The sequence below is a fragment of the Pseudophryne corroboree genome, chromosome 1 (assembly GCF_028390025.1).
Source record: "Pseudophryne corroboree isolate aPseCor3 chromosome 1, aPseCor3.hap2, whole genome shotgun sequence".
NCBI classification, from domain to species: domain Eukaryota; kingdom Metazoa; phylum Chordata; class Amphibia; order Anura; family Myobatrachidae; genus Pseudophryne; species Pseudophryne corroboree.
In genome coordinates, this window is record NC_086444.1 from 231,891,362 (window position 1) to 231,904,144 (window position 12,783).

At 45.1% G+C, this 12,783-nt stretch overlaps 1 protein-coding gene across 5 annotated transcripts in view; it reads right to left on the reverse strand.

Moving 5' to 3' along the window:
* The window catches only part of EPB41L4A (erythrocyte membrane protein band 4.1 like 4A), a 419,914-nt gene that overhangs the window by 223,345 nt on the left and 183,786 nt on the right, over positions 1–12,783 (reverse strand). For all 5 annotated transcript variants that reach the window (XM_063964124.1, XM_063964123.1, XM_063964121.1 and 2 more), the window contains one exon: positions 8,003–8,100. In XM_063964124.1, coding sequence (XP_063820194.1) covers positions 8,003–8,100 — 98 coding nt within the window. The remainder of the gene's footprint in view (positions 1–8,002; positions 8,101–12,783) is intronic.

The window sequence follows — 12,783 nt, forward strand, 5'->3', positions numbered from 1 at the left end:
ACGGAGCCACTGGGGGCACAACCGGGGGCTGTATATGTATATGTAGTACTCCTTTTACAAAAGTCTGGACTTCAGGAACTGAAGCCAATTCTTTCTGGAAGAAAATCGACAGGGCCGAAATTTGAACCTTAATGGACCCTAATTTGAGGCCCATAGACAATCCTGTTTGCAGGAAATGTAGGAATCGACCCAGTTGAAATTCCTCCGTCGGGGCCTTCCTGGCCTCACACCACGCAACATATTTTCTCCAAATGCGGTGATAATGTTGTGCAGTCACCTCCTTCCTGGCTTTTACCAGGGTAGGGATGACCTCTTCCGGAATGCCTTTTTCCCTTAGAATTCGGCGTTCAACCGCCATGCCGTCAAACGCAGCCGCGGTAAGTCTTGGAATAGACACGGTCCCTGCTGAAGCAGGTCCCGTCTAAGAGGTAGAGGCCACGGATCTTCCGTGAGCATCTCCTGAAGTTCTGGGTACCAAGTTCTTCTTGGCCAATCCGGAGCCACGAGTATCGTTCTTACTCCCCTTTGCCGTATAATTCTCAGTACTTTTGGTATGAGAGGCAGAGGAGGAAACACATACACTGACTGGAACACCCACGGTGTTACCAGAGCGTCCACAGCTATTGCCTGATGGTCTCTTGACCTGGCGCAATACCTGTCCAGTTTTTTGTTGAGGCGGGACGCCATCATATCCACCTTTGGTTTTTCCCAACGGTTCACAATCATGTGGAAGACTTCTGGATGAAGTCCCCACTCTCCCGGGTGTAGATCGTGTCTGCTGAGGAAGTCCGCTTCCCAGTTGTCCACTCCCGGAATGAACACTGCTGACAGTGCTATCACATGATCTTCCGCCCAGCGAAGAATCCTTGCAGCTTCTGCCATTGCCCTCCTGCTTCTTGTGCCGCCCTGTTTGTTTACGTGGGCGACTGCCGTGATGTTGTCCGACTGGATCAACACCGGCTGACCCTGAAGCAGGGGTTTTGCCAGGCTTAGAGCATTGTAAATCGCTCTTAGCTCCAGTATATTTATGTGAAGAGACATCTCCAGGCTTGACCACACTCCCTGGAAGTTTCTTCCCTGTGTGACCGCTCCCCAGCCTCTCAGACTGGCATCCGTGGTCACCAGGACCCAGTCCTGTATGCCGAATCTGCGGCCCTCTAACAGATGAGCACTCTGCAACCACCACAGAAGAGACACCCTTGTCCGTGGAGACAAAGTTATCCGCTGATGCATCTGCAGATGCGATCCGGACCATTTGTCCAGCAGATCCCACTGAAAAGTTCGTGCGTGGAATCTGCCGAATGGAATCGCTTCGTAAGAAGCCACCATTTTTCCCAGGACTCTTGTGCATTGATGCACAGACACTTTTCCTGGTTTTAGGAGGTTCCTGACAAGTTCGGATAACTCCCTGGCTTTCTCCTCCGGAAGAAACACCTTTTTCTGAACCGTGTCCAGAATCATTCCCAGGAACAGCAGACGTGTCGTCGGGGTCAATTGAGATTTTGGAAAATTCAGAATCCACCCGTGCTGTTGCAGCACTACTTGGGTTAGTGCTACTACGTCCTCCAGCTGTTCTCTGGACCTTGCCCTTATCAGGAGATCGTCCAAGTAAGGGATAATTAATACGCCTTTTCTTCGCAGAAGAAACATCATTTCGGCCATTACCTTGGTAAAGACCCGAGGTGCCGTGGACAATCCAAACGGCAGCGTCTGAAACTGATAATGACAGTTTTTCACCACGAACCTGAGGTACCCTTGATGTGAAGGGCAAATTGGGACATGCAGGTAAGCATCCTTGATGTCCAGAGACACCATAAAGTCCCCTTCTTCCAGATTCGCTATCACTGCTCTGAGTGACTCCATCTTGAACTTGAATTTTTGTATGTACAGGTTCAAAGATTTCAGATTTAGAATAGGTCTTACCGAGCCGTCCGGCTTCGGTACCACAAATAGTGTGGAATAATACCCCTTTCCCTGTTGTAGGAGGGGTACCTTGACTATCACCTGCTGAGAATACAGCTTGTGAATGGCTTCCAATACCGTCGCCCTGTCTGAGGGAGACGTTGGCAGAGCAGACTTTAGGAACCGGCGAGGGGGAGACTTCTCGAATTCCAACCTGTAACCCTGAGATACTACCTGCAGGATCCAGGGGTCCACCTGTGAGTGAGCCCACTGTGCGCTGAAATTCTTGAGTCGACCCCCCACCGCCCCTGAGTCCGCTTGTAAAGCCCCAACGTCATGCTGAGGGCTTTGCAGAAGCCGGGGAGGGCTTCTGCTCCTGGGAGGGAGCTGCTTGGTGCACTCTCTTACCCTTTCCTTTGCCTCGGGGCAGATATGACTGTCCTTTTGCCCGCTTGTTCTTATAGGAACGAAAGGACTGCGGCTGAAAAGACGGTGTCTTTTTCTGTTGGGAGGGGACCTGAGGTAAAAAGGTGGATTTCCCGGCTGTTGCCGTGGCCACCAAATCCGATAGACCGACCCCAAATAATTCCTCCCCTTTATATGGCAATACTTCCATATGCCGTTTGGAATCCGCATCACCTGACCACTGTCGCGTCCATAAACTTCTTCTGGCAGATATGGACATCGCACTTACTCTCGATGCCAGAGTGCAAATATCCCTCTGAGCATCTCGCATATAAAGAAAAGCATCCTTTAATTGCTCTATAGTCAATAAAATACTGTCCCTATCCAGGGTATCAATATTTTCAGTCAGGGAATCCGACCAAACCACCCCAGCACTGCACATCCATGCTGAGGCGATGGCTGGTCGCAGTATAACACCAGTATGAGTGTATATACTTTTCAGGGTAGTTTCCAGCCTCCTATCAGCTGGATCCTTGAGGGCGGCCATTTCAGGAGACGGTAACGCCACTTGTTTTGATAAGCGTGTGAGTGCCTTATCCACCCTAGGGGGTGTTTCCCAGCGCGCCCTAACCTCTGGCGGGAAAGGATATAATGCCAATAACTTCTTTGAAATTAGCAGTTTTCTATCGGGGTTAACCCACGCTTCATCACACACTTCATTCAATTCCTCTGATTCAGGAAAAACTACAGGTAGTTTTTTCAGACCCCACATAATACCCCTTTTTGTGGTACTTGCAGTATCAGAGATATGCAAAGCCTCCTTCATTGCCGTGATCATATAACGTGTGGCCCTACTGGAAAATACGTTTGTTTCTTCACCGTCGACACTAGATTCGGTGTCCGTGTCTGGGTCTGTGTCGACCGACTGAGGTAAAGGGCGTTTAACAGCCCCTGACGGTGTCTGAGACGCCTGGACAGGTACTAACTGGTTTGCCGGCCGTCTCATGTCGTCAACTGATTTTTGTAACGTGCTGACATTATCACGTAATTCCATAAACAAAGCCATCCATTCCGGTGTCGACTCCCTAGGGGGTGACATCACCATTACCGGCAATTGCTCCGCCTCCACACCAACATCGTCCTCATACATGTCGACACACACGTACCGACACACAGCAGACACACAGGGAATGCTCTTATCGAAGACAGGACCCCACTAGCCCTTTGGGGAGACAGAGGGAGAGTTTGCCAGCACACACCCAAGCGCTATAAATATATAGGAACAACCCTACAGAAGTGTTGTTTCCTTTATAGCAGCTTAATATATCAATATCGCCAAAAAAGTGCCCCCCCTCTCTGTTTTTTTACCCTGTTTCTGTAGTGCAGTGCAGGGGAGAGTCCTGGGAGCCTTCCTCGCAGCGGGGCTGTGCAGGAAAATGGCGCTGTGTGCTGAGGAGATAGGCCCCGCCCCCTATTTCGGCGGGCTCTTCTCCCGGTGTTTGTGAGACCTGGCAGGAGTTAAATACATCCATATAGCCCCAGGGGCTATATGTGATGTATTTTTAGCCAGAACAAGGTATTATCATTGCTGCCCAGGGCGCCCCCCCCCAGCGCCCTGCACCCTCAGTGACCGCTGGTGTGAAGTGTGCTGACAACAATGGCGCACAGCTGCAGTGCTGTGCGCTACCTCATGAAGACTGAAAAGTCTTCTGCCGCCGGTTTCTGGACCTCTTCACTTTTCGGCATCTGCAAGGGGGTCGGCGGCGCGGCTCCGGGACCGGACTCCATGGCTGGGCCTGTGTTCGATCCCTCTGGAGCTAATGGTGTCCAGTAGCCTAAGAAGCCAATCCACCCTGCACGCAGGTGAGTTCACTTCTTCTCCCCTAAGTCCCTCGTTGCAGTGAGCCTGTTGCCAGCAGGACTCACTGAAAATAAAAAACCTAATAACTTTTTCTAAGCAGCTCTTTAGGAGAGCCACCTAGATTGCACCCTGCTCGGACGGGCACAAAAACCTAACTGAGGCTTGGAGGAGAGTCATAGGGGGAGGAGCCAGTGCACACCACCTAGTCCTAAAGCTTTTATTTTTGTGCCCTGTCTCCTGCGGAGCCGCTAATCCCCATGGTCCTGACGGAGTCCCAGCATCCACTAGGACGTCAGAGAAAAACATATAGATGGACTCGTACAATTAATAAAAAAACATGATGCTTATCTGAAATTTCTCATGGTTAGAGCGGGATGTCAGTAAGTATCCAGTATACCCAACGCGGTATACAGTATACTGACCCCTGAGGAAGTCCTACCATAGAGAAAAAGGACGAAACGCGTTGGGTATACTGGGCACTTACTGACATCCCGCTCTAACCATGAGAAATTTCAGATAAGCATCATGTTTTTTTATTAATTGTACGAGTGGTAATAGAACTTGTGGCGAGTGCAGCGAGCCACCGAGCCCGCAGAGTGGCGGGCATAGCAAGCCCGCAAGGGGCATCGTTGCGCTCGCCCCCCCTGCCGGCATTCTGGCAGTCGGGATCCCGGCGTCTGTATTCCCATACCCAACCCTTAGCAACTTCATGGGTGTCGTGGCCACCCAGAAGTGGGAAACGCTGTGGCGGCACTGCCGGCATTCTGGTGGTCGGAATCCCGGCGTCGGTATTCTGACCTCCGAGATCCAGACTGCCTGAATTCCGAGTACATCCAATTGCTAAATAAGATATTATTGCTTTTGTGGTTTTCCATGGAACAGTTTTTGCATATTTTGTTAATAATAAAGAGGGGAATATTCACAGTAAAAAATATGTGATCATCATTATTACTATTTGTTTTTGTATATATATATATATATATATATTTGGTATTATTTTTGGGTGGGGGTATAGATAATGTATTATCGGATGTCATATTAAATGTCACTAGGTGCAATGTTGTCATTATAATTACATAATGACCAATTGCAGAGTATGCTGAAATATCTCAACGTACACAGTGTATTTATGAAAACTTGCAATGTAGGACCACTGTAGCTCCATCCTTTATAATAGTCTACACAAATACAATCCAATGTATTGGTAACGACAGGAAAATGCTATTGGCAGGTGATCAAGGCCATGGCGCAAGGTGACAAGAATTCTGGAGAGCATAAAAAGTCTTATCGCTGAACAACGGAACAAACAAAAACACTGTATATATGCTTAAAACAACACTCACACAGCACTCACACTTAGCTAGTTTCAGTGACTGAGTGCTTCCTAGTAATGGAGCCCTGGGAACTGTAGCTGAAATAGGTTTTCATGGAGCTCCTTTATTTGGTTGTAGAAAAGCCACAAGTTCACCATTTAAAAATGGCTACAGCAGGATGTGTAATCATGAGGACCAATAAGAAGCTGCAACTGGGGACTTCTGCTGGTCTATGATGAAGTACCCTACCTACACAACTCTATTTGCTGCAGCAGTGAGCAGTGAGAATGAAGCCCCAATATTATGGCGATTTTTGATTCTCCTAGGAGAGCGGCTTTAATTACAATGGATCAAGTTGCCTTCATACTCAAGAACATATTTGTTTTCAAGAAATGAGAAATGAGCTATGAATTTGCACCAAACTTGGACTATCATGTTTTTGAATAATGTTTTGTACTGGATTATTCTGCAGGCTTGTGCCATCATATGTACCAATACATAAGTGATCTCATAGCCAGTGATTGTATTGCATCTAAAAGTAATTTCATGTGTAGAAGTGTGAGCTGTTTGCCTATATGTTGACAATGGAATTGATTTATCCTGCTGCATGGTGTATTACTGACCTGGGTGGCCGCCTTACAGAGATTGTATGTATGTATGTATGTATGTATGTATGTATGTATGTATGTATATATATATATATATATATATATATATACAGCGTTATTGTCGTCACTCCTGAGCTTACTCAATAGATGCCTGGGTGCCCTCCCGAATGTTTCCACACTACAACATACTTTGTATAGTAAAGGCGGCACTCACAGGTCTTGCAAAGAAATGAACTGCTGCGGCACCCACAGGTCTGATCAACATTTCGATTTTAGTAAATCGTCTTCAGGATCTAAAACGTTATGGATCCTGAAGATGATTTACTAAAATCGAAACGTTGATCAGACCTGTGGGTAGTAGTTCATTTCTTTGCAAGACCTGTGAGTGCCACCTTCGCTATGGAAAGTGTATATATATATATATATATATATATATATATATACACACACACACACACACACACACACACACACACACATCAGGGTGGTAATAATTAAACCTCCCCTATTCAGGACCATCTATATCTTGACCAGAATGTCACAAAATATGGCAGGGAGACTAATTAGGACATGGGAAGCAGGATCCTGCAGAAATAAATTTAGTGCAAAAAGTCGCCGATAGGGGGAATAAAGTACAATGTGAGAATGGACAAATGAATAACAAGAATATTATTCCTATTGACACTGCAGTTACACTATAAGGAAATATATTCCTATAGACTCCAAAACTACTATGCACAGCTACATCAATACGAGTGAGAGAGCACGAGAGTGAGTGTGGGTGTTACAGACATTGTAATCTTATAAAAACATTATGCGTAACAAAAACTAAAAATAATATGTTAGTAATAATAATGTCAATTAGAAAAATATGAAAGAAATTGCATAACCAGAAAAGTCACCATTTATAATTACTTCTGGCGAAGATGATCGGAAATGGTAAACTGAAGAACAAAGTGCCCTCTAGTTGTAGTATTTTTACATACTGGTGCAAATATAAACAACACTGACAAAGAGGCCTCATAGCTGAGGTACAGAATATGGGGCTGATGCAGCGTTGAATGCTCCTGCATTGCCTGCATGCAAAAAAAGGAGTATATCCGTCCGTACGTACAGCTGTACAGCTCTCTAGCCATGTGCTTGGTTTCGTCGTCATCATCATCATCATTGCTCGCTTGCAGCAGACCTATTTCTGGTGCAAAAGATCCCTCTGAAAACAGGCATATCTCCGTGTGCACACTGCTCTGCAAAGCTGTCAATTCTGTTACTCCACCCTCAGTGAATTTTGGCAACATGAGAATGCTCCCATTACAGCCCAGTTACAGTTTCTGTTGCTAGTGGAGATGAGTCCGGTTTGCGTGGAACTATGCAATGCTCATAGTTGCGTACACTTGGTTCTGGTGCATTCGAAGAGCAAAACAAAACGTAGCATATGCTCCACAAAAGGACCTGCATTGAACTCTGTATGAGCTCATCACTTTAATTGGATATTGTCTGATCCAGACTCAACGGATTTGCAGACAACAGGAGAGACGGAACTGTCCAGCTAATCATGGACACATGGACATCGGAAAGTCCTGCCCTGTCTGGTGTAAGAGTTGGATCAGGCTATGTCCACTTAGCAAGACACAGATTATCTAAAGAAATCTCAGGAATCTAAGTGTATATATACTTCACCTCTGGTTCAAAGCCTTATATTTGTATATGCACCTATGTGTGTATAATACTACATGAAGAGAGAGCACCTGTTTCTTCAAATAAGCATTATAAAAGTCGATTGTCTTTTTTTTCATCAAAATGATTGGACTTTGAATTATTCTACACCTACAGTACACTCATGCATTATAAACTATATATTTTGCAGACAGAAAGTCAAAAGTACACATCGGACTAACTTTATTTTTCAGCCTTACACTGTATAGCATAGGCTCCGAGCTGAGCAGCAATGTTAAATGGACAGGGAAGCCGACCTTGTAACACATCCTGTTTCACCTGTAAAAAGAACTGATACCTAAAAGATAAAAAGAACACAAGCATGTTACAGTGGAGAACACATATGCTTTAGCATCAGTATCATCGGGCTAACAATACTGCACTGTAAAAGCAACATTCAGTTGATTGTGGTGTTACATGTGGTGCAAATTCCATAGTTAGTGACAGACTCCTCTTATAAACAGTAGCACTATGGTATAATATGATATATAATGTATGTAATATATTGGAACTCTAACCACCAAAATAAATTTTGCTTAAAGGTACAGTGCGAATATGTCTAAAAATGACAGGCAGAGAAACAGCAGCCACTAAGATAAAGGCGAGTGTGTCAGCCATGGACACTGATCTCAATAAGAGGCTTGTTTATTGTTCTATTAATCACTTTCAGACTCTGAGAGGTGTAGCACTAATCATTACCATTTGTTTGATAGTTGTAGCATCATAACAGGGAAGTACTTAGGGGCTAATTCAGACTGGATCGCTGCAGCGTCAGCGATCGCAGCCTGAATCCCTTCGTGCAGTGCGCACGTGCAGCGGCTGCACTGCGCGTGCGCACCCCGGGAACCCAGTGAGATGCTAAAAGCTTCTCTGGGCTGCTGCAATCACCTCTGCCTGCTTGACAGGCAGAGGCGGTCACTGGAGGGGGCATGTCAACGGCGTTAGAACGGCGTTGGTGGGGCGAGGTCCCGGGGGCGCAGCCGCTGCGACCCCGGATGCGGCGAGTAGCGGCCTGCCAACGCGCAGGAGCTGCGCTGGCAGGGAGCTACTTAGCGGGTGCAAACGCATTGTCACTGTGCAATGCTTTTGCACCCCTGTGAGGGAGTAGGGCCAGACATACGGGGCGGACTAGCCCTGTGCTGGGCGTCCCCCCGCATGTCTGAGAAACTGATCGTAGATGTGCTACAATCAGATCTGAATTACCCCCTTAGTTTGCTTTACCATCATGTATCATTTAATTTTTTCATTTGCATTAGTGCCATGTCGGTATTATACAGACAGTCTTATGCTGTCCACATTCTGACCGTCGACACTGTAACAGTTGATGAATCATACTAGTGCCTCATGAGCATACTATCACACACTGACTGGTGAGACTAACAGTTTGTACCAACAAGAAACTAAGTATGTGAGACATACACAAGCAATGGCTTCATACAGATGGAGCAGTGGTTTATATTTATTTTTTTAATGTTTGATCTAATACTTGTCCTATATTTTATGAGACAAGCTATTCCCCTTATTCAGAGAACCGTGTATTAAAAATAAATATATAAGCACAACTGAGACAATGTGCCCTTACCAATCCTCAACCAGCCCTTGAGATTGAATGAGTAGGTTAATTTCCGCTATAGGAGCGAGACCAAGGAAGTAGATTTACTAAGGATTGGTTTGTCAAATCCGATCAATCATCTGACCCAGTTTTGGCACAGTATAAAAACAGCAATGGAAGACAAACCTGGTTTACCATTTATTTCTAAAACGGACAAAGCTTCTTAGTAAAACTACTGCCATAGTTATTAGTAGACTCAGGTTAACCAGAACAGAACTCATGGATCCATACGAAAAACTACGGATAAACTGCAGCAAGCGATCGGGTCGGAATGACCCCCCCCCCCCCCCCCACGTGCACTGCAGGTGTGGCAGATATAACATCTGCAGAGAGAGTTAGATTTGGGTGGGTCAACTTATTTTGTTTCTGTGCAGCGTAAATACTGGCTGCTCTATTTTTATACTGCAATTTAGATTTCAGTTTGAAAACACCCCACCCAAATCTACTCTCCCTGCACATGTTATATCTGCCCCCCCCCCCCCCCCCCTTGCAGTGCACATGATTTTGCCTAACTGCTAACAAATTTGCTGCTACGATCAGGTCTGAATTACCCCCATAGATGGTACTACATGCCCTCCTGCCTGAGTAAAATGTTCCCCGATACATCAAATAGATGCTGGAGGGGATGTGCAACTGAAGGAACCTTCCTCCACATTTGGTGGTCGTGTCCAATAATCTCAGCAATCCGATGCATCAATTCCTGTCCCATGTGAACTTAAGTTTTTTTTCCTTCCTCTGGGTCTCCCAACAGCAGCCAGACACCAAAACAAACAAATACGTCATATAACCTTGTCAATCACATGTCAAACAGCTGCTACTTGGAAGCAGTCTGCTCCCATTAATCTACACTCGATAATATCTGGTACATATAACGTATGGAATATATGATAAATTAATTAATAATTCTTCCAAATCCTTTGACAGAGTTTGGGGTCCCTGGCTCACCTCACAAAACTCCATTTCTCCATTCGAGGTGGACTGACTAACCTATTACCTAGTTTGGTATCCATACACTCGACTCTTATCCTTTTTATCTTCAACCACCAAATTTTTTTGGGTCTACTTTTTTCCTTTTCCTCTCTATGCGGTTTGCCACGACGTTACCATTCTTTACTCCTCTTCTTCTTTTTCTCCCCTCTTTCTATTATAAAAATCTTGGTAATTATAATGTATGTTACACTTTTATTGTAATCACTCATGTTCTGTGTCTGATGTGCATTGTGTACTGTGACGCTATCTCCATTCACTGTGACAATTTAATAAACTTTGTTGTAAAAAAAAAAATACGTAAAAATCCAATAACCAAAACACTTCAAGCATTTCAGATATGGGAGACTCAGCCTGTTTTATACTATGGGAAACAGACTTGATGCAAGGGCAATGTGTTTCCTTAAAACCACTTAACTGGCATGGTCAGATCTCATGCAACCTAGTCGCTCGACTGTGTCCCCCAGTTTTGGACGAGGAGATCCATTCTGCAGATGTGCATAGTATAATATTTAAATATTGTAAAAAAATAAAATACTTTTTAAACTATTTTAAATAAAAAATATTCAAAAAACAATGTTATGAACGATTTTGAAGGGAAAATTCATCAGTTAAGTGGTAGAGTTAATGTATATTGCCAAAATGAAGTGCATGTCCATGGTTACATGTTAAATTAACGGTTGCTACATCTGCACATATCACTCATGCTGACACGTGATCAATGCCTCAATGACTGCTGCAGTTGGCAAATCCTGCTCCATCTGTAGGAAAGCTAAACACTGCAAGCACGACAGAACACATGGGAAACTTCATCTGATCTACAAAATCTGTTAAGGGGGGTACTCACGGAGAGATATTCTAAGCAATCTGACTAGATTGCTTAGAATATCAGCCTGATCGCTCCGTGAGTACCCCTTACAGCGATAGCGATGCGCAGCCCCGCGCATCGCTATCGCTGCTGCTAGATTGGCCTGCATGCAGGCCAATCTAGCGGGTCGCTCACTTCACCCGCTGGGTGAAGTGAGCGGCCCCCCGTCTCCCCCCGCACGCTCAGCACAGATCGCGCTGTGCTGAGCGGCGGGAGAGATGTGTGCTGAGCGGTTCGCTCAGCACACATCTCTCATGCATCGGCCCGTGGGTACTGAGCTTTACTCCTCGGCTTCAAAAGTTGCACTGAACGCTAATTAGCAACTGATTATGTAGATGGCAACCACTGGCTACTGACTACAACATGCTGCAGCCTGTGACAGGGATCAGACAAATCTGTACTTTGTCACATTACTTAGCAAAAACATCCTGATTGCTCGGTACTCTTCATTTTATCGCTCTCCAAGCTCTGATACATATACTTTTTTACCTCTCTCCAAGCTTTGATATATATGCTCTAAGCGCTTATTCTGTAAGTATGCATAAGTGTACTCTGTCATATCTGTTCTTTTATATGATGGCCAAACACTTGGGAACCCCATGGTGATGACACACAATTGCATACTTGCCTACTTTTGAAAAAGCATTTCAGGGAGATGTGAAAGTCACACCTATCAGTGCGGACATGTACTGCTCCATCTGAGAGGCGTGTCATGAAAATAGGTTGACCATATTATCCCTTTACCCTGGGACACTCATGAATTACACAGGTTCTGTGGCTGGCTGACTACAAGCCTGCATTTCACCTGGTTTTAAGCAGCCACAGAACCTGTGTAATTCATGAGTGTCCCAGGTTAAAGCGATAATATGGTCAGCCTAATGAAAATGACTTACATCCAAATGTAAATGATCCCCAAAGTTTGTAAGATCTACTTGTTGAAGAAAAGACACTTATATTTTGCAGAATTTGTTTGTGTATTGTGCTTTACAAGAGGTTCCATATACTGTAAGTAGCCACGAGAAAATAGGATTTTAATACCTACCGGTAAATCCTTTTCTCTTAGTCCGTAGAGGATGCTGGGGTTCCAAAAGGACCATGGGGTATAGACGGGATCCGCAGGACACATGGGCACACTATAAGACTTTGAATGAGTGTGAACTGGCTCCTCCCTCTATGCCCCTCCTCCAGACTCCAGTTAGAAAACTGTGCCCAGGGAGACGGACATTTCGAGGAAAGAATTTAATGTTTAAACATGGTGAGTGTCATACCAGCTCACACCTCGAACATGCCACAGAACGTGGCATTCAATAGAACACCAGCTGACGGCATGGAAAAACCATACAGCAATATGCTGACCGAAAACGTAACACAACCTGTGTGTATCATGACCGATAATCACATATCGCATGTCATGGCATGAATAACCGCAGCAACAGACTTGACTGCAAAGAAACACTACATGAGTGTAACGACAACCAATAGCTGCAGATACAGTACGCACTGGGACGGGCGCC